At 42.5% G+C, this 24745-nt stretch overlaps 1 protein-coding gene across 1 annotated transcript in view; it reads right to left on the bottom strand.

Moving 5' to 3' along the window:
• Nucleotides 1–24745, bottom strand: part of LRRC41 (leucine rich repeat containing 41) — a 158485-nt gene that overhangs the window by 74546 nt on the left and 59194 nt on the right. Inside the window, exons 3-4 of the mRNA XM_078671696.1 lie at nucleotides 20384–20454; nucleotides 12847–14017 (exon numbers count right to left, since the gene is read on the bottom strand). Of these exons, the coding sequence (XP_078527822.1) occupies nucleotides 12847–14017; nucleotides 20384–20454 (1242 nt within the window). The remainder of the gene's footprint in view (nucleotides 1–12846; nucleotides 14018–20383; nucleotides 20455–24745) is intronic.

The raw sequence follows: 24745 nt of genomic DNA, 5'->3' as shown, positions 1-24745 counted from the left end.
TATTGCAAGAAAACATGTCAAAGTCTGAAAATATCCAGGCTCCACATCCAAGGTGAGAAACACAATATTCCAAAAGTTCTCCAACGTCCTCGGTTAATGCCGTTTTCGTCATCTGCTTCCTCTATTGTTGTACATGAGCTACAAGGTAAACAATAATAATAAAAGCAGGGTTGGGATGAAAGGTGGGATAATAATAGCTTCTGGGTCTTCAATAAAAATCCAGATTTTCTGTCCTTGAAAGCTGGGGAAAGTTTAAAGCTTCTCTACCACACTCACTACATGATTAAAATTAAATCTTTGAAAAATGGCATCATTTGACCAATATATGCACCTCAAAACGGCTTGCAATGCTCCACTCCAGCATAAAAGCTTTTGAAACCGAAGCACTCTTCACAGAATGTGCTCCAAAGTAACATCCACACTTGAACTTGTCACCTCCTTCAACCATCTAGAAAAGGTAGGAGACGATATAGCCTTATATGGTTGTCTAAATGAAATAAGTAACTGACTCATAGCCATAGATCAGAACTGTAATGTTCTCCGCTCATACTCTTTAACACAACAAACCACAGACATTTTTATGCTCATAAAAAAATAGATAAAATAGACACATTTTTTTTTATCCTTTTATTTAAATAAAAAGATGTTTGAAACATCAAGGGCCCGTACATCAGATACCCTTTTAAATAAAATTAAACATAATTATATTGTTAATTTATGTGATAATTACTTCAAATTTAGACATGAATTAGCATCTAATCCCTCCAGATAAATCAATAATTTAGAAACATCCCAAACAGAATTATACCTAGAAACCAGCAACTTCGAAATCCTTATACTCCTCTTAATCTCTTCACTAAAACTTCCTGTCCCACAGTAAAGCCATTCAACAAAACATAGCCTGCAGCAATTGCCGATTTATGTACATGAACCGTCCGGAAAGATAATCCCTTCTTAAACATTTCAGGTACATAATTTAGATACATACTTATCCGATATCCACCGAAACAGGATCAAAACCTGTCTCTATACACCAGTAAAACCACTTCCACCAGGCCAATCTGTACATTTTCCTAGTAGCTGGTGCCCAGGATTCCTTAATATGAGTTGTAGCTGCATGTGAAAGTCCTAGCACCTCCCAAACTCGCCTGTAATTCTCCACGCTTCCAGCCTCGGAAGCCCTGTCATTACCATATCATGCATTTATCCTGTTGGACTTACTAACATTTCTTGACACACAGGAAATCCACCAACAGTTCTAGATGTATTGGATACAAAGCCTGAGATCTCCAAAGAGGTGCTATTAACACAGTGTGTCCTTACATTTGCGGTTCATCAGCGTTACTGCCGGACTGCATCTATTCCTGCTGGATCTGGATGCCAGCTGAAAAACCTCCTTATTTAGGCATTCAACTTGTCTGCAAACAGATCCTCCTGAAAGGGAGCCCACATCTCTATTAACTTCAAGAAAACTGATCTGTTCAGTGTCTATTCGCTCGAATACCTGTAAATCCTCAAAAAACAATCTGCCCCCACACTGCTCAATCCCAGTATAAACTCTGCTTGCACCAAAATATTCTGCCTCAAACAATACTCCCTGAATACCATTGCCAGATCCGCTAGATCCTTCAACCTGGGACCCCCTAACTTGTTTACATATCTCACTGCCGAGATATTGTCCATCCTTAAAAGAACTGAAAAACTCACCTTCTTTCGTGAAACATCTTATTGCAAAGGACCCTGCCAATAGTTCTAAACAGTTTATGTGTAACTTGCTCTGCTCTTCATTTTTCCTGTCAATACTGCATCACGATGAACCCCACAAACTTCTAAGCTCACTTCTGATTCTATAACTATCTCTGGATCCTCCCCAAAAAAAGCCTTTCCATTCCGCCCCTCTATATTTCCTAACCACCAACGCAGCTCCTCTTTCACTTCCTCCGTAAGCACATTCGCCTCTGAATTTTTCAACCCATCTCTTAAATGCTTCACTTTCAATCTATGAAGTGCCTGATAATTCAAAGGACATTGCAAAATACTCTGAATCATTTAAGACAATAGACCTACCACTCTTGCCATCTTCCAGACTCTGAACTCGACACAACTTCTGCCTATTCACAACTAAACCCAGGTGTTCCAGCAAGGACTCTCCTATATTTGTGTATTCCACTATCTTTGATCTCTCCTGATCCATGAACTATATGTTGTCCAGATAAATTATTAAATGTACACCACGTTCCCTTAGAAACACTGCTACCGGGCGTAGAACCTTTGTGATACAAAACAGGGTAGAAGACAGACCGAACAGTAGAGAAGCAAACTTCCACATCCTTCAAGTCCCAACTAAAATGTAAAAACCTCTGATGAGGTCCTCATATCGGAGTCATTAAATATGCATCTTTTAAATCCAACCTGGTCAACCAATCACCTGTCTGCATAACGTCTCCTAACAGGTGCATGCCATCAATTTTTAAATGGTGATACTCCACCCAATCGTTGCGGTATCTCAGATTTAGTTCTCATACCATCGCCCTTTTTTCTCTATCAGACATATGTTGCTCACAAACCCTTTTAATTAATCTCTTACTTCCACAATTGCCCCCCTTGCCATCAATTCCTGAACCTCCTTACTTACTAGTTCTGTACTGATTTTTTACATGGTCAGGACAGGCTGGTACAAGCTCACGTTTCTTAAGTTGCCTTCTCTTTTAAATACAGTGGCTTTTGATATAGTTGCGTGCGTGATGATGCAGGATAAGCTTCTCTGAATAGGCATTGCTTACATTCCCACTTTGTAGGCACCCGATCATGCCCCTTGAACATTCAGCATAATTGATCAAGTTCACTGCGCAAATGCCATTTATGTTATTGTCCGGTAGGTGACAAAGCTGGCAAACTAGAATAAACAATTGCGTCCTGACTGGGGTTTCGACATGGCCACAATTTATTATATATACAGTACCACTTCCTTGTTTAGGTTAGAGGACCACTCCGCTGACACTGAATAGGTCACTGCATGCCGAAATTCTAGGTCAGCTGATTCCTGTTTACTGACAAGAGGGATGTCCAGCTCCACACCAAAACGAACAGTCTGATGACACTTGCCCACAGGTAATGGGAAAGCTAGACCACCCGGCAGGGATTTGGCAGATCACCCACACTAGGTAAGACTAGTTTAAGGGAGCACTAGGGGGGGAGTACATTACACACAACTGCTTTAGAGCAATGGTGGAATCGTTCATCTTATTCACTATTCTGATAATGCTAATTACGCTACTCTGTTTCATTCTATTGATTATCGCAGCACACATATTTTATACAAGAATCACAATGCTTCAATAAATACTGAAACGCCTTGCTGAGTATTTCTTGTGCATTTATTTGGGTATGCATGAGAGTACAAATGAAAAGTTTCTAGATCGGTTACCACAATTTCCTTTGGGAATCAGGGTTGAAATGGTCTGAGGTTGCCCACACATTTGTTATACTGTAAGGTTAGGGGGCATGTTGTGCACTGTGAGTTAACAGGAACATAGGCCAATATCTCCTGAGTGTGTGCACAGAATCAGTCTGGCACAATCCAGACGTTTATGTTGTCCAACAAAACGCACAGTTTTACCTGAGAGGTACAAGCTGTATGACAGCAACTTGTGATTACACCATCTCTAGTACCCAAGGAACCCCGGTTGTCTGAGTCCAACTGTTGAAAAATTGAGCAAGTCTGCCACCAAATTTTAATGGGGGTATCACAGATTCTACTCTTACCTGATCCCCGGGAACGACTGTCTCCATGAATTACTCTCTCTAGGGTAAAAGCCCCAGGCTTGGTTTGACTTCTGATTGATGCGGCCTAAATCCTCAAGAGAACAAAGCCCTTGTATTGATCTAAGGCTGGGGAAATGACCCTCTGTTCGCCCGGCCCAACTAAAAACATGTCTGTCAAGGATCTTATCGCGCACTCAGATTTTAGCAGGGAACAAAATGCCCCTACATACTTCGGCATTTTCTTTATGAACTCATTACCAAATAATAATCAATTTGCAGCTTGTCTTGCTTTATTATTGGCTAGTTCTACCAAGTGTGGGTCTATTTCCAACAAAATTCTCTTTCTGCGCTCCACAGAGATATCAGAAGGAATATGCTACTTACCAGTATGCATCTGTTCTTGGTATAGAGGGCTGCAGAGTGGTACATTTATGAATAGATCGCCATCTGGTGTTGGGCTCGGATGATTGCACTTTGTTTTTCTTCTGGAGAAGTCTTTGTCGTCATAGGTGACTCCTCCTCTCGGTGTTAGTGCGCATGGGCATCGGCTCCATCCTTAGATTGTTTTGCCATAGTAGGGTTAGATGGAGTAGTGTAGTATAGTACATAAAGATATGCCCATGTAAATGTATCTAAATAAGATAATGTTGGGACAGACACAGGTTTCCGGGGAGGCAGGGAGGGCATGTACCACTCTGCAGCCCTCTATGCCAAGAACAGATGCATACTGGTAAGTAGCATATTCCGTACGAGGCATATGGGCTGCAGATGGTACATTTATGAATAGATTGTACAGCAGTTACCTCCCTAGCGGTGGTCACCAGTGTCTGTCGCAACTGTCTGAAATAGAGTTTTTAATACAGCTTGGCCCACTCTGGCTTGTTGTGCAGCCTGTACATCAACACAGTAGTGCTTTGTGAATGTATGTGGTGTAGACCAAGTTGCTGCTCTACATATGTCATCTAGGGGAATGTTCCCTAAGAATGCCATAGATGCTCCTAGTTTTCTTGTGGAATGAGCTCTAGGAGGAACAGTTAATGTTCTCTTTGCTTTAATGTAACATATTTGTATACATCTTACAATCCATCTTGCGATGCTGCTTTAGAGATAGGATTGCCCTTATGTGTTGGGGAAAATGCTACAAATAGTTGTTTAGTTTTCCTGAAGTCTTGTGTTCTTTCTATGTAGTACAAAATGGCTCTTTTAACATCTAGTGTATGTAGAGCCCTTTCTGCCACCGTCTGTGGCTTTGGAAAGAAGACTGGTAATTCCACTGGCTGATTGATGTGGAATGCTGAAATTACCTTAGGCAAGAACTTTGGGTTTGTTCTAAGAACCACTTTATTCTGGTGTAACTGTAGGAATGGTTCTTGTATTGTTAATGCCTGTAATTCGCTTACTCTTCTGAGTGAGGTAATAGCTATAAGGAATGCCACCTTCCATGTAAGGAATTGTATTTCGCACCTATGCATAGGTTCGAAGGGTGGCCCCATTAGTCTGGTGAGTACTACGTTGAGGTTCCAGACTGGGGAAGGTGGTAATCTTGGTGGAATGACTCTTTTAAGACCTTCCATGAATGCTTTTATCGCTGGTACTCTGAACAGTGATGTGCGCTGCCTGTTTTGCAGGTATGCTGCTATAGCTGCTAGATGTACTCTGATAGATGTGTACGCTAGATTACATTGCTGTAAGTGTAATAAGTAGCAAATAATCTCCCTTGTTGATACGTCTAGAGGGTTGATATTGTTATTAGTACAGTGTATAGCAAACCTCTTCCACTTAGCTGCATAGCATGCTCTGGTGGTTGGACGTCTCGCTTGTTTAATTATTTCCATGCAATTTGGGGGGAGATCTAAGTACCCAAATTCTAGGATTTCAGGAGCCAGATCGCTAAGTTCAACTGAGTTGGATCTGGGTGCATTATTTCTCCATGGTTCTGTGTAAGGTGCATGGGTAGAATTCGTAGCTTTTGATGTGGCACTTGTGAGAGTTGCAAGAGCGTAGTGAACCACGGCTGTCTTGCCCACGTGGGTGCTACTAGTATCATGGTCATTGAATGTTGTTGCAGTTTCCTGACCACTAATGGGATTAGTGGGAGAGGGGGAAAAGCGTATGCAAATTTGTTGGACCAATTTATCCATAACGCATTGCCCTGCGACAGGTGATGTGGGTACCTGGACGCGAAACTTTGGCATTTTGCGTTCTGATGAGTGGCAAATAGGTCTATCTCTGGTTGTCCCCATCTTTGGAAGAATGGCTGCAGTATTTGTTGGTGCAGTTCCCATTCGTGTATTTGTTCCGACTGTCTGCTTAAGATGTCTGCTATCTGGTTTTGAACTCCTGGTAGGTGTTCGGCTAACAGATAGATGTTTTGAGGAATGGCCCATCTCCAAATTTCCTGCGCTAGTCTGGATAATTGGAGAGAGTGCGTCCCCCCCTGTTTTTGAATATAATACATTGCTGTCATGTTGTCTGTTCTGATCAGGACTGCTTTGTGGATAACATGTATTTGAAAGGCTTTCAATGCTAGAAACACTGCCAGTAGTTCTAGGTAGTTGATGTGTAGTGTTCTTTCCTGCACACTCCACCTTCCTTGTACTGTGTACTTGTCCATATGTGCTCCCCATCCGGTGAGCGATGCGTCTGCTGTTATTGTCACCTGTGGAATTGGCTCTAGGAACGACCGCCCCTTGGTAATGTTTGTTCTGTTCCACCACTTCAGAGAGCGGTGTGTGCGGTCGTCTACCAACACCAGATCCGTAATCTGCCCTTGAGCCTGATTCCACTGTGTCGCTAAGCATTCTTGTAGCGGACGCATTTGTAGTTTTGCATATGGTATTAGCAGTATGCAGGATGACATCATGCCTAATAGCTGCATGAACACTCTTGCTGTTAGTGAGTGTTGTGGCTGAAATCTCTGAATGATTGTAAGCATTGCTTGGACCCTGACTGGGTTGGGGTACACTTTGGCTTTTTCTGTGTCTATAGTAGCCCCCAGATATTGTTGAACCTTGTTTGGTTGTAGGTGTGACTTTGTGTAGTTCACCGTGAACCCTAGCTGGTGTAGTAGCTGAATTGTCTTTTGTGTGTGTTGCAGACACTCCTCTTGCGACCTGGCTTTTATTAGCCAGTCGTCCAAGTATGGGAAGACATGAATTTGTTGTCTTCTTAGGTGAGCTGCTACCACTGCCAGGCATTTTGTGAACACCCTTGGTGCCGTCGTGACACCAAATGGAAGGACTTTGAACTGATAATGTTGTCCTTCTACCACAAACCTGAGGTATTTCCTGTGGGCTTTGTGAATAGGGATATGAAAGTAAGCGTCTTTTAGATCCAGTGTAGAAAGAAAGTCCCCTTTCTTCAGTAAAGGAAGTACTTGTTGGAGCGTGACCATGTGGAAATGTTCCGAATTTATGTATGCGTTGAGAGGTCTTAGGTCCAGTATTGGCCTTAGAGACCCGTCCTTTTTGGGGATTAGGAAGTATAGGGAGTATACTCCTGTTCCCTGTTGGTGCTGTGGAACCTTCTCTATGGCATGCTTTTCTAGCAGTGATATTACTTCCTGTTTTAATAGTGTCAGGTGATCTTGTTTCATTGGACGCTGTTTGGGGGGGATGTTTGGTGGGGTAGCTGTGAGTTCTAGGCAATAACCATGTTGGATAATTTGTCTTACCCACTTGTCTGATGTGATGTTTTCCCAGACAGGTAGGAACTGTGATAGGCGTCCCCCTACCGGTGTTATATGGTCTGGGGGAAGCTCTATGAAGTCACTGTTTTGGGGTTGGAGAGTTGCGGTTGTTGTTGTTTCCGCGACCTCTACCCTTGTTGTTGTTACCCCTGTATCCACCTCTAGAATTACCTCTGGGTGATGTAGGTGTAAAAGAGGTTTGCTGTTGGTTTGTGCCTGTACTTTTGGATCCTCCTCTATAGGTGGATCTACGAAAGGAACCTCTTTGTGTCGGCTGTTGCAATGCTCCCATTGATTTAGCCGTTTCTGTATCCTTTTTCATCTTTTCTAGGGCCTCATCTGTCCCTGTGCCGAAAAGTGTTTTCCCATCAAAAGGTTGGTTCAGTAACGATGTTTGTACCTCTTGTTTGAACCCTGATACTCTGAGCCATGCATGTCTCCTTAACATGATGCTTGTGTTTGTCGACCTTGCCGCAGTTTCTGCCGCGTCTAGGGCGCACTTTATTGAAGTGTTAGTAATTAACTTCCCTTCTTGTATAAGTTGATCTGCTTTCTTTTGATGTTCTTTAGGGAGATGTTTGATGAGTGTTTCTAACTCATCATAATGCGCTCTGTCATACCTTGCAAGTAGTGCTTGCGTATTAGCTATGCGCCAACTGTTTGCCGCTTGAGATGCTACTCTCTTGCCAGAGGCATCTATTAGTTTGGACTCTTTGTCAGGAGGTGGAGCTTCTCCTGTAGATAAAGAGTTTGCTCTCTTGCGAGCGTTTGTGACCACTAGTGAGTCTAGAGGAATTTGTCCCTTAATGTATATTGGGTCTTTTGGAGCTGCCCTATATTTTTTATCAATTCTTGGGTTCAATACCCTAGCCCTCACTGGGTCTTTGAATATCTCTGATGTATGACTGAGAAGGCCCTTTAGCATTGGTAGTGTTCCTGATGTTCTTTGTGCAGTAGGTAGTGTTTCTAATAAGAAGTCCTGTACTAGAGGTACTGTATGTAGGTCTACCTTATGAAATGTTGCTGCTCTAGTAATGAGTTGTGCAAACCCAGTATTGTCATCAGGAGGTGAAGGTTTTGAGGGATATGACTCAAGGTCGGTATCATTACCTGATCCCACATTATACTCCTCCCATGGGTCTGCCTCCTCTGGGATTGTGTCCTCATCATCCCCAGGGTGTCCCCCCTCCCCTGTGTCACTCTCTCCATCTGTTGTAGGTGTAGATGGACGTGTGGGAGGGATATCTGGCCTATTGTGAGGAAGAGGTGAAGATGGTGTGTGAGGTTTGGGAGAAGGGGGAGGAGTTGTATTCGTCCCCATTGTTCTCTTCTTTGGATGAGCCTTGTCGTCCAAATGTTCATGTTTCCTCTTTTTAGGTAGTTCTGTGGCTACCTTGCCAGTCTTTGGGTCAATAAACAAAGTCTTTTGTTTAGGATCCGTTCCGTGTTCCTGTGTCGGTACCGCAGTTTTCGGTTCCGAAAGGTGTTTTTTCTTTGAACTGTCCATTTGTATTTTCGGTGCCGAAGTTTTGTTCGGATCCGACTTCTTCGGTATCGAAGATGTCCCTGGTGTCGGGGGTGTTTTCGGCGCCGAAGCGTGCTTCGGTGTCGACATGGACTGCTTCGACTTCGAGCTTTCCTTGACCTGGTGCTTCGGTGTCGATGTGGTCGGTTTATCGGAACCGGAACCACTATGATGTGGGACCGAGTGTTTCGGTTTCTGTTTCGTTGCCGGGCTCGAAGGCGGGGCGTTGGAAACTTTTTTCGGTTGTCTGACCGGGCTCGAGGGCGGGGTCGACACCGTGCGGGGTCTGTTTTTCGGTAAAGGGACGTCGTCACTCACGGTTTGTTGGACGTCGATTTCCTCGACGTCGGACTCGTCCGCTTCTGACCCCGCCTCGTCGGCCTCTTCTTCTTCCTCTTCTGGGTGCTGGTCCTCGAACAGCTCCGGGATTGCTTGTGACTGCATTCTCGATACCTCGTGTCTTCGGGCTCGACGGTTTCTAATCGTCGATTTTGACGAGAACGCTGCACAGGCCTCACAGTCCCTGGATTCGTGTTCAGGGGACAAGCAGAGGTTGCACACCTCGTGTAGGTCCTTGTGTGGGAACTTAGCACCACACGTTGGACATTTTTTGAATGGAGTCCTTTCCATGGACCCCGGGCTGGACTACGTCGAGTTTCTCGTAGTCGTCGTCCTTCGAACCGCGTCGGTATGGAGTGAAGTCGCGTTCGATAACGATACCGTCGATTTGGAAAGGAATACGCGCCGGTTATAACCTTCTTTGTTGAAGTCGGTCCGGAGTGCTTCGATCCTCATCCGAACCCGATGGCGGAAAAAAACAATCTAAGGATGGAGCCGATGCCCATGCGCACTAACACCGAGAGGAGGAGTCACCTATGACGACAAAGACTTCTCCAGAAGAAAAACAAAGTGCAATCATCCGAGCCCAACACCAGATGGCGATCTATTCATAAATGTACCATCTGCAGCCCATATGCCTCGAACTTAGCATTTCCTAAAAGGCAAACTACCCTTTGAACCCATTCTCTTAATTCCTCAACATCTAAAACTTTGTTAGCATCAGCTTCCTCAGCGATGTAAAAAATCTTGGTTAATGGTCCTGTAAGGTCTAGCAACCTATACAGATACATTCTTAATTATTATTCCAATCTCTTCCTGGGATCTCATACCCCTTTAATATTAAATGCTAGTATTTTAGTATCCAAATCAGACATCATCACCATATTTGCCAAGTTTGGCCTTGGACAAAATGATATCAGATGTAATCTTACATCTTTAGGAATTTACTTCCATAACCAGGTTTCAACATACTCAGCAACATGTCCTGCCGGTGACCACTCAGGTGGAAGCAAGTGCTTTATTAACATGGGGCCAACATTAAATCCCCTAATGAGTCTGTTAAAGCTTCAGCATCTTCGCTCTCTCCAATGGCTCCAATCTATGTACATTATTTACGTTGTCATCATAAGAATCAAACTCAAATGATCAGCTTAATTTTACTTCTGCACTACAATAAGAATCATCAGAGAACAACTGTATGTTTACAGACATTTTTTAAATTTCTCTTCATTATTTCTCGATCTTTCTGATGGCCCACATTAGTGCCCTTGATACTTCCATCTTTTGGGCTGTCACAAAACCCAATATCTGCTTCTGCAGATTTGTTTACTTTGCTTGTATCAGGTTAACTTCAATATGTTTTTCTTCATACCAACCATACCACTTTTTTGACCATGTGAACTTTTACCGGTGATCAAAATTTGTCCTCCTCAGGAGGTGAAACTCCTGACCTAGTATGAGAATAACAAGGACCCCCTGAACCATGTATAAAGCGATTCCTAGGACAGGGATTTAGCGTTTGACAAATATCGTTCCTAAGCAATCTAGAATTTGAACATTATTAACCAATGCTAATATGTGGCACCATACGAGAAATGTGAAGAAAGTATCAAAAAAATGTACGTAACAATTTTTGAAATGCTGGTTGTCTTAAATAACAAATGGAAAATAAAATATTTCCTTAAAGCATGGTGTGCAAAATTCCCAATGTGGCAAAACAAGCTTTTCTAGTTTTCTTGTGTTAATGTCTAGATTTTTACTGCCTATACATTGAGAAAAAGTTCACCTGAACATTGGTATAAACTAGGTAGAAAAGGACATGCCATAGGAAGCCCACCGTGACCGCTGCTGCATTGAATGGGTCATCACCCAAGTGCATGGTCAAGTCAGCAACCCTGCATGCCAGATGGGGCCACAGTGAAGAATGTTGCCACAGCTATCAGGCAGCAGCCCATGTGAAGTACCAAGTTGACAACTCTGTATTCCAGGTAGAACCACTGTGAACATTGCAGCTGTGCTGATTGGGCCATAGCTCATGCTCAGAGGAGGAACAGGGACCCCATATGCCAACGGGCCGCCGGGACTAGGCAAGGACGGTGGTCTGGTGGAGACTTTCAACAGAGAATGCTGTGGTGACACGAGCGGGTCCAAGCCGTGACTGAGGACCAGCACCAGGATCGTCTCACTATTTTCCCCAACCCACCACACCCTCTCCTCCCCCCCCGCACCTCCTCCAACACCTTCGGGAAGGATTGAGCAATACTTACCAAGTATTGGAGTATCGAGAACCACTGACTGCTGCAGGACCGCATGTGAGGAACTCAAGCTCACACAACTATAATCCCCCCTACCCAGCCCTCCACTCCAGGCTGCACATAAAAGACTTACCAGAGGTAGCTGTAGCAGCTTCAGCACTCGCCAAGGTGGCGCACTCAGAGACTCAAGTCACTCAGATTCTTCTGATGCAGGTATGGCCGATTTACAGGCCAGACAGCCCATGGGGAACTTGCTTGCCAGATAGCGCTTCAGCACTGGAATGCTTTTTAACTTTACTATGGAGATGGAGTGGGTCTCCTGACTTGGACTGTTATTCGGGCTTAAAACGGAATGTTACCTATAGTGAATGTGGAATAGCCACTATCGCTAGCTAGACGGGAGTGGGGCTATGCAACATTAGGGTCCTGACACATGCATAATTTGTGAATGTCGTATTTTGCTTTCAGTTTTTTTAATCAATACTACTTTTATCATACGTGCAAGTATTTGACTGGACAATCATTTATTGCTGCTGCTGACCGTATTTGGAATAGTGATCTTGTGTTCATCTCCCTGTGTCTAGCCTTTTCCCGAGAAGCCTTGGACTGTGCGACCCACAATACCAAAGAGTCAAGTGCTGAAGGGGTACCTGGTGCAGTTGCTAAGGATCCATATTGGGCCAGGCCCCGGGACATCTGGAGTAAAGGGCCTCAACCCTCACAGTTGATCCCACCAGCTCCTGCTTGCCCCGTGGCCCTCTGAACAGGGTTCTGACAGAAAGAGAATACTTCGTGTAAAACACAGTTGTTGTTACTACCTTTCAGTTCTAAATATATAATTTAATCAAGTAGCTGCCTTATTTATAACTAAGTTGTAGCCTGCAAAGTCAATTGTTTCTCGAAAATCCTGCGTTTACAGAATATGAAACCTCTCAGTTTCTGTTAATATTTCACTAAAAACATTTTCCAAACAGTGATAAATTTGAGCCCCACAATTTCGAAATGCTTTGTCATTTCTAAGCATTTGTAGTTATTTATGTGCATTATTTGTAGCTGTTCTATGCCTCAGTACGTCAATCCATTTGACAGCTTGAAAAAGAAGATTTTGTATTGTATTGTAATTTCACAACTATACATACTTTTAGATTAAACCACAAACTACATGCCCTCTTTCAATCTATGTGTTGATCAATATCTGCACATTTAACTACATCCCGTCTAAAATATGACTTGATTGAGAAACGCAATTGAACACATTACTTTTTGTTACTTACCATTGTAAGCCATTGTCAGTTTTTCCAGTGTGACCCATGTGCTCAGTAGGTTACACAAGATGTGACAATATTCAAGGGTCAGGGGCACGTTGTGCAAATTCAGGGCACTGATGCTTCGGAAGCGGCGTGAAGAATCAAAGAAAGGCACCCCAAGGCATCTTTCCCCCAGTAGGCCATGTAACCCCAAAGCACCTTTCTCCCCCAGAAGACTTTTGTTCCCAGTGCTGGTTCTTGTTTTCTTCTCATTGGCCACAGTAAAGATAAAATCATAAAGATCTTCTGCCTCCACGTCACTATTCTCCACACCACTTGAGTTGGCATAGTGGGTAGCAGATGTATTTTTCTTGGTAAGGTCAGCTGGCAAACCTTTCGGCGAGTTAGGGGAAGGTTGTTTGCATTGCTCAGAAGTAACACGAGGTAATTTGGTGCTTGCATCTGGACGTGTAGCATTCTTTGAGATACTGTTTCTCGACCCATGGGGCTTTGAGGTAACAGTGGCCTTGCAGTGGCTTTTACGATGCATTTTGGGAGGTTCATCCCATGGTCTCTGATCTAAGTTGAGGGGCTGTAATGTCAGCAAGGCACTTGGTGTCTCTTCTTGTCCCTTTTTATATTCTATGCTATATTGATCGACAATCTCTTCTTCATCTTGTTCATCCAAGATACCATCACATGGCACAAGTGAATCCAGAAGTGGATTTTTCTCCCGCAGTAACTTGTCCCTTTCAGTCTGGGTTTCGATGTCACAAAACCTGCAGGGGTTTCTGTGGTGCTCCACCCAAAATCCTGCACTGATACTTAGAATGAGGACTAAAATGTATGCATCAGGAGCAGGCCAGGATAATAAGGCCACTTTGCTGACATCTCCATGGTGGATCAGGCGATGAAGCAGTGACTGCAGAGACTGCTGCCGGGCAAGATCGGGAGTACGCAGGTGAAGGAATTTCAATGTCCGCACTGAGTGCACCAAAGTCTCAACCACAGGAGGGGTAAGCTCCAACACTCCCTGCAATTTGTTGCAGATTGTAAGCTCAGTGACATACTGAGAGCTGTGAATCAGTGGGGTGAAACGCTGGTCCATCAAGCGTCTATCGCATGAGACATCCAGTATTCCTCGCAGAACATGGTGGAAGAAAACTTCAAGAAATTTCTTTCTCCAACAAGTTACTGTCTGCAATTAAAAAACACTTTGCTTTAATAGATTCAATTTACATTCAATAGTAAAATAAAGCGATGGTCTCAAAAGCTCATGCTATCATCATTCTCAAATAATGATTTCTGAGTAGACATCTTAAGCAGGTGTTAAAGTGGCCAGCATTGATTTTACACTGGTCATCCCATTAGGATATCAGCAATAACTCACTCTTGCGGAATGTCTAAAGACTCATCCTGGCTATATAGTGGAAAATAAATGAACAAACTAATAGGTTACTTGACCAACAGGCAGGAAACTATAATAATGCATTTATATAAATTACAAAGAAAAAAGGTATATTTATTATTTGATGAACAAAAACAGTTTCCACTTCAGAAAACAGCAAGAGGGCCAGAGAGCAATATGGCAAATGCCAAATAGCAGTCTCAATTGTAGACTTTGCTACCCAGAACAGCATGACCTAGTGTACTGTTGAGACCATGTGGAGTGGAGACGGTGACTGGTTGAGTGGCGCCACAAAGAAATGCTGCTGTGAATTACCATTACTTATGAGTAAGTTGATGGTGTCACAAGTTCAGAACTCTGAACAGAATGTCAGGTAGTAAGCAGTAAAAGAAGTATCTACAAAATATCAAACACTGCTTGCCAGTTATACATTATAGTCAGTTTCTGGCTCAGAGGCTTTACAACAGACCCGAAATCATCTGTTAGAACAGGAGATGCTTCGTTCTACTGCTCCTTTATGAACAACCACTTTATCCCATTTTGCATGATTTGAACCCATGTTACCACATACTTATTATTGTTTTTTTGCTATATGATGTAAGGATTTACTCTATGACTAAGCACAATAAAGAAAAAAACTTACAGCCTGCTAGACACCTACGCTCTGGAGATAAAAAGATGCATCAGAGATTGCGCATGACATATCCTTACTAAGCAAACGTGATTTTATGATCAGTTTGTAGCTAATTGTTTAGAAAGGGAGTCTGCTAGAGCCAAACATTTGGGAAATATATGTGAATAAGATGTCATCCATATGAAGTAGTACGACGTGTGGGAAAGCCTCTGTTAATATGGTAGCTGTAGAATTATGCCATGGATTTCTATATATTGCTATACCATAACCAGCCAGATTATACAGGGAAGCCAGGTAAAGGGGACCAATAAGAGACCCTGTTATGTACTTCACAAGCCTGGTAAAGGTGAGGATATAGGTCATAATTATAGGGCTCTCTGAAGCTTGACTTTCAATAACGATTGTGGTATCTCTGCTTCCAGGTAGAGAAGAAGGGGTAGCCAGTAACTTCCAAGAATGCATGACAGCTGTTAGCAACTGGATGTCCAGAAACTGTTTAAAGCTAAACTCGGCTAAAACCGAAGTTTTACTTTTCGGCTCCAGTGATAACTTCTGGAGTCCGAATTGGTAGCTTGAAGGGATGGGTATCCCCCCCCACCCGTCACCAAGGTCAAGAACCTAGGGGTTCTGATCGACAATAAGCTTACCTTTAGGCCCCAAGTAAATGCTATGACCTCAACCATCCACTATACTTTGAAAATAATCCAGAAGATCCTCCCTTTTTTACCTGATGGGCGCAAGAAAACTGTGGTGACCGCCCTGGTTTTATCTCGCCTTGATTACTGCAACAGCCTGTTCCTTAATGCCCAACAGGGGCATCTCAACAAATTACAGGCCGCAGCAGCTCGTCTCCTCACAGGCTTACCAAAGTTTGCATCCGTGTCCCAGGAACTGGTGAAGCTGCATTGGCTCCCAGTGCGCAAACATATCTCTTTTAAAAACCCTGTGCATAGTTTTCAAGGTCCTTCGTGGTCTTGGCCCGGCGTTTCTAGAACAGCACTTCCAAAGGTACCTGCCGGGCAGACATCTTAGGTTACCTAATTTGGGGCGGATTGTGACCCCCTCGGATAAGGAGAGCTCGCTGGGGAGGCAGGAGCTTCGTCTTGGGGGCTGCCAGGGCTTGGAATGCTCTCCCCTGGCTCTCAGACAGATTACTGATTTAATGACCTTCCGCAAAAGTCTGAAAAACATGACTTTTCGTACATTAAGTTGCAGGCCTGGCCGAGGGGAGCTTTCATTCCAGGGCCAGGACACCGTTTGGTAACAGTGCGCTCTATAAATGTTATAAATAAATAAATATACTGACAAACGTCATATCCAAAAGAGTGACATGTCAGGCATGTCGCATCCAATCAAACAAGATAGAAATAAATCGCACAGTTTTAGGTGGCTGTAAATGGTTATGGCTGAAGGAAAAACAATTTGGCTGAGTAGGCAATACTAACATTAGATGTTTAGGAGCCTCTTGGGTAGGAATGGTGGTATAGTCTTAAAGATAAGATGGTAGCTTGGTGAGAGACTAAACGCCTGGATTAAAGTTAAACAAACAAGATCTGCAAAGTGGAAAGACTGTGAAGTCCATTATGTCCGTGTACATCATTGGGTCAGACCCACTGTTCATTCTCGCTAAACAGTGCTATTATGAATGGCACCTTTAAGTTTGAGGAAACATATAGCTAGATGGCGTTATATGCTGAAAATATTCCAATAGAACCTCAATGGTTGTATTTGGGATTTGAGCATTTCTACCAAGTGGCGAATACAACAAATTGGATAAAGAGGAGAGCAGTGGACAGACAAGCTCCAAGTGAGCTGACGCCTATAGCCCTGGTCGCATTACATATATATCAACTACGAAACGGTCCACTCACCACAGAAGATGGTTGGGCGTCTGTAAGGAACCCTGACCATGACTTGGAGAGGACCTGCTCAGAGCTGCCGGGTACCTGGGGCTCTCCGGCTGTTAACTGTGTGGTTGTTTGGTGATGCAAGGAGCAGGAAGTGTCAGAGAAAACAAAAACTGGTGGCAGTGGGAAGCATGCAGAGGGTGCATGAAGTGGGATTTAGTGCTTGCTGTATGCTTTATGCCCACTGTATGCCTGCTTGTGGAGATGATCTCTGATGACCTGCAGCACAATGGTGAGGGTTGATTGGTGAACGACTGTAAGACTAGGCACCCTAGTTCTGTGATCTGCAGTTTGAGACCAAATGTGTGAAAGGGCACCCCCAGCCTTGAAGCAAGCTTCTGTAGCCTGCTGGAGTCTATGGACAGTGTGCTGGGTCTGATAGAGGCAGTGGGGGTCAGACCGAAGTTGTTGCGACACACCAGTTTCCACAACTAGAAAGCGTGATTTACAGTAAATTGACAGTTGGATGACGGAGACAAACTTTAGGTGACATTTCACTAACCTATAGGATTCAAATTTAGACTAGGTCATGCTTGTTATGGTCGATGCTGTGCATTTCTTTAGTGTTTTGTTGTTTGCCTGGCCAGGAAATACAAATAAAGTGGATAGTAGGACCTTTCATGGAGTATGCGATGGTTGATTTGCTGTATCTGGTTACATATAAGCCTACACACCAATCTACCACCCCTGCAGTAGGTATGCAGCAGAAAATACAATGTAAGAGCCTGTCAAAGGGCATCAGTTCTCAAGATGCAAGGATAAATACTACAGTGTTCAATCTGGTCAGAAGGGGTCATAAAGTTGTGTTGGAAGATCATGAAATACAGATACAAGAGAGACAGGCACGTAAACCCTGAAAGCGTAAATAATTACGATATCTATCAACTGCACCACAGGACAACATTCTTTAAACATAGGTACGAGAACCCAGCTAAAAAATGTTGAGGGAGCAGGTTTCTCTCGGGAAGGAGAAGGTCGTTTTATGATCATGCTATGCCCATGTTCAAAATTAAACTCCAAAAGACAACTTAGTTAGGATATGGGTAAGCACTAGGAAGATGATACAAGGTTGAGTACCAATGTTGGAAACAATAAAGCAAAGCTTAATCATTTTACTGATCACCTCAACTCCTGTAACAGGCAATGCTTTGCAGTCCATGGATTAGTGCTGGTCTCTGATTTTTTTTTTTTATACAGAGAATAGATTCAGAAGAAATACTGACTGGTAACTGAGATGGGCTTTGATAGCATAATGATATGTTCAGAATAAGCAGGTTATGTACAAAGGTTTTGTGAAAACAAGCTGACTAAAGTTAATCTTGGTGGAAAGTCAAAAAGGTGATATTACAGAGATGACAAAAGAAAATTATTGTGAACTTAGCAATGATGGTCCAAAAATAAATAAATATTTTAAAAGGCTCAAGATTGATTAAACTTTCGCTATAGAAGCATTTGTATTCTCGTGATTGCCATGTGTGCACTGTTCTGTGCCAAACAAAAACAATAAAAAATAGGTCAAAAAGAAATTCTGAAACTTACAAGGCTGGTATTTTATGTACAATTATCTCAACAACAACAAAAAATGGTGGCATGACAGGTTTTTCATTTCTACTGTGACCAGCATGAAAGCAGGCTGAAGAGGAGGCTGGTCGAGATGATTCAGGCGTAAGGTAAGTACGCAAGAGCAAAAATAGCAAAGGTGAGAGACTGATACTAAGGATATAGGAGATGAGAAACTTGCCTTAAGACACAACGGGAGCACATATGGAAAAATAGCAGCTGCAGCAGAGACACTATGAAAATAGAAGAGTAGGTAGGATGAAAGTATACCAGGGAGAGTGCAGCCCAGAAGGGGTCCATTTGATAAAATATGAGAAAAGCAGATACACTTCCGAAAACAGTTTGATATGAAAGGTATTCTTCAATTTGGATTTGTCAAATGTGTGAATGTCATTCATTTAGAAAATCTCAAGTAACAGTTTCACCAGAACAGACTTCTTCGAATTAGTTTCCTCCAGTTGTTTATTTTTTACGAACGTCACACAGATCCAACAGGTAAAAAAGAAAAAACAATTGCTTATTTAAGAATCTTCTCCCAACCGACTAATTCAGAGCCCTAAAAATAAAGCCACCAAGCATTCAAAAGCTTTTAATGAAAGTATTCATATTTGCAGGGCTAAAACGTCTACCTAAGTCTGAGCCCTCACCTCCTTTGCTTTCCCTAATTACTTAGGAGATCTGGGAGCTAGAGTAGGGCATTACTCAAAACAGCTTCTACAGCCATTATTAAACATTTCTGCCATACTCATACAATTAATCACCTCATCCTTCTGTTGATCAGATGCACTTTACTACTAGCACAACGCATCATAAACACCCCCATCTTTTAGCCGCCTGAATGCAGACTGGCTCAACACACCACTCATAAGACGTATCAATGGAATATCAGAACTTCCTCTTAAATAAAATAAATAAAAAAATAAAATAAAAAAAACACAAAGCTACAGTCCTCTTACACTCAAGTGCACTCCTACTTCATATGGTCTAAGCAATTTTTTAATCCACAACATCTTTTCTCAGGATACCCACACCATTAACCTAAAAAAATATATATATCTGTTGTGTCACCTGCAGACTGCAGCTCCCCCTTGGTCTATAGGGAAAATAGCCTAACACTATACTGAGTATCCTTTGGATCTGAACAAACTGTACAGAAAACTGTATAAATCTTGGCCCTATCAGCATATCCATTTATCATAGTCTACCCGCAGGAGTTTCTGAACAGAAAATGGAGGACCACAAAGAGAACAGATAGCAATCTTTCTTCTACATATAAGGATTATACCTGTCGACTGATAAGAAACTCTGCTGCTGAAGGTCTTAAAGGTATACGGTCTGGTGTGGTGAGAGTCTACCGTATTTAGCCAAAAGAACGATTTGTTGCGAATGTATCACTGCAAGACATCAGATGCTGAGCGTACATAGTGTGCCTGGAAACAACAGCTCAGTCCGCCCTGAAGCTAGTGTGATTCTGCCTGTGATTAAAGATTGAGAAACCGCTGCACCTGAAGCTTGTCTGAGGCTATGTGTTACACTCTGTAATGAAATTCATGAATCAGCCAAAGTTGATCGTGATGAGAACCATGTCTCAATTGTGGCATGACAGCAACTATTCTGCACCACACTGCACTTGCTGTGCTTCTCTAGTAAGCTACGAGGACTGTGCAACTTAAATACAACACCGCCACCCTGATGTACAGCGCAAATGGCTAGAACATATACAATGTGGGTGTCAGAGTTTGTGCATGTTACTACCCATCATTTCACAACTAGGCGTCATTAGGTCACCAATAAAACCGATAAGTTTGGCGCAAACATCGTGTGTGCTGCAATTAAAAGCACAAACTATGAGAAACGAGAAGCAAATGATCCTTCATGAGGAACAGTTACTTTAGTTTAAATGTCCCCTCAGACATTAAAAGCTAAAAAGACTGAAAAAATAGCAATCTATGAAAACGTTTAACTTACAAGGTAGAAAACAATGTTGTGCACACTCTTAACCAGCTTCTGGTCTGCAGTAATGATCCGTCACTGTGCAAAGCTGTTAAAACCTACCTCAAATTTTGGTGGCTTTAGCTTCATCACATCCTTGCAAAGTTTGCGCCATATGGACTGAGTTGAAAGCCCTGCAAAAAACAGAACAAGCGATTGGTAGGAATGTTCATGGTCAAATTTTGAGCAGAGCTAAGAGGAAGATATAGAGATGGGAGAAACGATCTACAGATGTTAATGGTAAACAACCGTTACAACGGACTACTTTTACAACGCAACTTTTACAACGCAGGATCCATTACAACGAAGTACCATTACAACGCATTTTTTTACATCGCAGATACCTTTACAACACATGCCATTACAACGTAAGTATTGGTAAGTATATAATTATAGTAAAAATGTTATAGGTTTGGGTTTTTGGCTAAAGGGGTATTTTTAGGGTTCAGGACTAGGTGTGGGTTTTTGGGTAAAGGGGTATTTTTAGGGTTCAGGGCTAGGTTTGGGTTTTTGGGTAAAGGGGTATTTTTAGGGTTCAGGGCTAGGTTTGGGTTTTTGGGTAAAAGGGTATTTTTAGGGTTCAGGACTAGGTTTGGGTTTTTGGGTAAAGGGGTATTTTTAGGGTTCAGGGCTAGGTTTGGGTTTTTGGGTAAAGGGGTATTTTTAGGGTTCAGGGCTAGGTTTGGGTAAAGGGGTATTTTTAGGGTTCAGGGCTAGGTTTGGGTTTTTGGGTAAAAGGGTATTTTTAGGGTTCAGGGCTAGGTTTGGGTTTTTGGGTAAAGGGGTATTTTTAGGGTTCAGGGCTAGGTTTGGGTTTTTGGGTAAAGGGGTGTTTTTAGGGTTCAGGGCTAGGTTTGGGTTTTTGGGTAAAGGGGTATTTTTAGGGTTCAGGGCTAGGTTTGGGTTTTTGGGTAAAAGGGTATTTTTAGGGTTCAGGGCTAGGTTTGGGTTTTTGGGTAAAGGGGTATTTTTAGGGTTCAGGGCTAGGTTTGGGTTTTTGGGTAAAGGGGTATTTTTAGGGTTCAGTGGTAGGTTTGGGTTTTAAATAAAATAAAATTAAATAAAATTATATTAAATGTAATAATTTACATTTTTAAAAATATTATATACTTACCAATACTTACGTTGTAATGGTATGCGTTGTAAAGGTATTTGCGTTGTAAAAAAATGCGTTGTAATGGTAGTTCGTTGTAATGGATCCTGCGTTGTAAAAATTGCGTTGTAAAGGTATGCGTGCTAAAAGTATGCGTGGTAACGTCATACATCCGATGTTAATACGGGAAGAATTTATAAGGGGCTCAGACTGTTGAGGAATTTGCCCAGTCAATGATCCATTTATTCACATTTTTACTCTTCAGAGGAAAGTCAATGATACACAGTGCAGCCCCACCATGCCTGACATTTTCCCTTTGATGTTATTTTCCCATTATTCCCAGCCCTTCTAAAGTTCTGGCGAAAGTGTGTGGTGCTTGCACTTCTGCTGGATCACGCAAACTACAAATTTTTCTCCCTTTGTTAAAATGGATAGGTTTGCACTTAACTCCCACCAACCCCCTTAACCAACTCTGCTAAATTTCTGGTAGGTGACATTGGGGTGCAGGGCATCGCTGCACCTGAGCAAGTTGCCTTTTGATCATCTCCTTGTCTAATGTCATCTACATGAGCAAGTGCGACTGAGAGTGACTTGTTGGCGAACACACAGCATGACTTTTTTTATTTTTATTGTTATTGTTAGATTCCTGTTGTGTGCAGCGGTCCAGCACTTGGTTAGTTAAGCAGATGGCAGGATCTAGACCTTGTTGCCAGTTTTCAGCCCTGTGTACTTGTCATTCACTTTAATTTTAGACTAGCAGGATGATATTCCTCCCAGGTAAAAATAAACACACCCTTCAATTCCAGGACCTGCCTGCTTTTCCAGATCCTAGATACATCGCAACTTGTTTGTGGTTGCATTTGCCTGTTTCTGTGCTGCCCTGGACATTTGTGAGCCACTAGGACCACGAACCATAAAACGTTAGGCACTTGCAAATTAACAGTTTCGGGAGGGGCAGAATATTACCTCCCTTTCGCTACAGATTATCCGATTATGCATAGCTACGTTCGTAAATTTTGCATCTTTCCAAAAGCTGTTTAACACAATCATGTATCATTTGACTTACAGTTTTTGTACCACATTTGCAGGTTTGCCCCCATCTTCAAAAACACGATAATGTTACACATTTTATACAGACTGATCAGGCAGGACCTCTGGTTTTACCACTCTACTGTTTCATTAGCCTATTCTCCGAGCATTGTGTTTTGCGTGATGAGCTTTTTGTAGTGTCAATTATGTATAGTCCCAGTTCATGTGAACGCATAATAAAATTAATGTAAAAGCATTTTTTTATGACACAATCTTTCTCAACATTCACATCTATATTTCAATTTAAATATCTGTGTTAAAGTATACAGGGACAGCTCTGATCTACAACTTCACTTGAGCTACACCTTGAATGCTTTTCCATGCAAAGACTCAAAGAGGCCAAGTCAGACCAAATTTCCAATCAAAATCTAGTACAAGAAGAACCGACTGCTAGGGAATTCAGTGCTCTCATTTTCATAGGTACCCGTGGCCGACACAGCTCCATGCATTAAAGACTGATTCCTACAGTTTCTGTTCCAACTTCATTTATGAGTGTTGCCTCTTATAAATCAATCTGTTTCAAGCCTGAATGATCCAAAGGAAGGTCAAATGTTACGTGGTGGGTCTTTACTCAGCTGTCATTACTACAACTTGACCTTTAAAACGTGTTGTAATATTATGTAGGGCTTAACAATGCATGACTTAACCCTGCATTTAAAAATATATAGTTATATTATTGTTAATGTATATTTCTATATAACCATAAACCCCTTTTCCTGTTCTGGAGGGGGTATATCCCCTAAACATTCCCTTTTAAAAATAACCCTACCTCGACCTGCCCCTGAAGCCTAGAAAACACGTACCGCCCTTTACCTCTACCTAAACCTGTTCCCCAAAAAAACCCTTAACTCACTTTAGCTCTTCCAGCCCATGAACCCTAGGATCCATTTACTCGTTTTACCCCTAGTGACCCCTAAAAGTTTCCTTAGCTCTAGTTACCTCTGCTCATACAATAAAAATAATATATATATAATTTTACTGGCATTCGCCAGTAGGTAGTTATAGTTAGGACCTAGTTTCCATAGGAAAACCATTTTTTGATTCGCTAATAGCTTTTGGCCCATTTGACAAATCGTCATGAAATCTTCCGAACTATAGGGGTAGTCACTTCAATTGCCGTCTTCAAAATTTTGGGGTGATCCGTCAAGCGGGGGCCGAGAAAAAGAGGGGGTCCCAAAACGCTTTTTCTCTATGTTGATTTTCATAGGAAACTTTAGACACAGCTACAGCCCGAACTGCTGAACGGAATTACACCAAATTTGGCAAAAAGGTAGTGTTAGGTCCAGAAGGCACTCTTTTTGTTGAATGGTGTAAACCCGTTCAGTAGTTCCTAAGAAATGTAAAGAAATTCCCAGTTGTATATCTAGGAACTCGAACAACTCGCGAACCTTCCTGATCTTTTGCCTGAGATCCGATTGGCTACCAACACTGGCAACCATCTTGTGACTTGGTTGAACCGAGTCACAAGAAAAAAAAAAAGGCCTGTTCAGGGGGATACCCAGGGCCCCCCAAATTTTTTGGGTGATATTTGGGAGTTGAAAACAAAGCTTGGGCTCCAGTTAAAATAATGCTGGAGAGACCCGCGTAGGCCCCTCGTAGTCCCAGGGACCACCACCTGCCCAGGCAAATTCAGTCAAATGCGGAGGGCGGGCCATGCGCTCGCCCACTCACAGCCCAGGGGACCGCCACCACCCCGGGGCTAAATTAAATTAAAATGTGTGGAGGGGCTCCAGCATTAGTATGAATTTGTACATGAGGCATGAGAAGGCTGAAATGGATTACTGCCAAGTAACACATTTTGCACCTTGTTTTGGACACATGGTGCTTCTAAATATTTTAGTATAAATAAAAATAAAAATTTTGTTTTAGGCCTCAGGATGGGAGGAGAAGGAATGTGTAGCTGTCTCTGGCTCAAAACTTGCCTTCTGTAGTACATACTGATTATTCTGACATAGGATGATGGATACAATTTTGGGGGTACCAAGAAGCAGCTAGTTAGTGTTTGAGTGAACAACATTTATTGAAGTGAGTATATAAAATAGATAGAGGGTAGTGGTGGCAGACAGTCGCACATCAGAAGAACAAAGAAGTGTAAAGTTTGGCAGTGTATTGGCAAATTCCAAGTATGAGAAATAATTCGTTTAGGTGCCAATCAGTGTAACAGAAACACCCCAATACCTTGGGTGTTGATGCAAGGCTCTCCAAAAAGATTGCTGTGCTAAACTTTAGACCGACAGATGTAC

The sequence above is a fragment of the Lissotriton helveticus genome, chromosome 1_2 (assembly GCF_964261635.1).
Source record: "Lissotriton helveticus chromosome 1_2, aLisHel1.1, whole genome shotgun sequence".
Classification (NCBI taxonomy): Eukaryota; Metazoa; Chordata; class Amphibia; order Caudata; family Salamandridae; genus Lissotriton; species Lissotriton helveticus.
The sequence above is the reverse complement of the archived record's forward strand: the minus strand, read 5'-3'. Positions and strand labels throughout refer to the sequence as shown.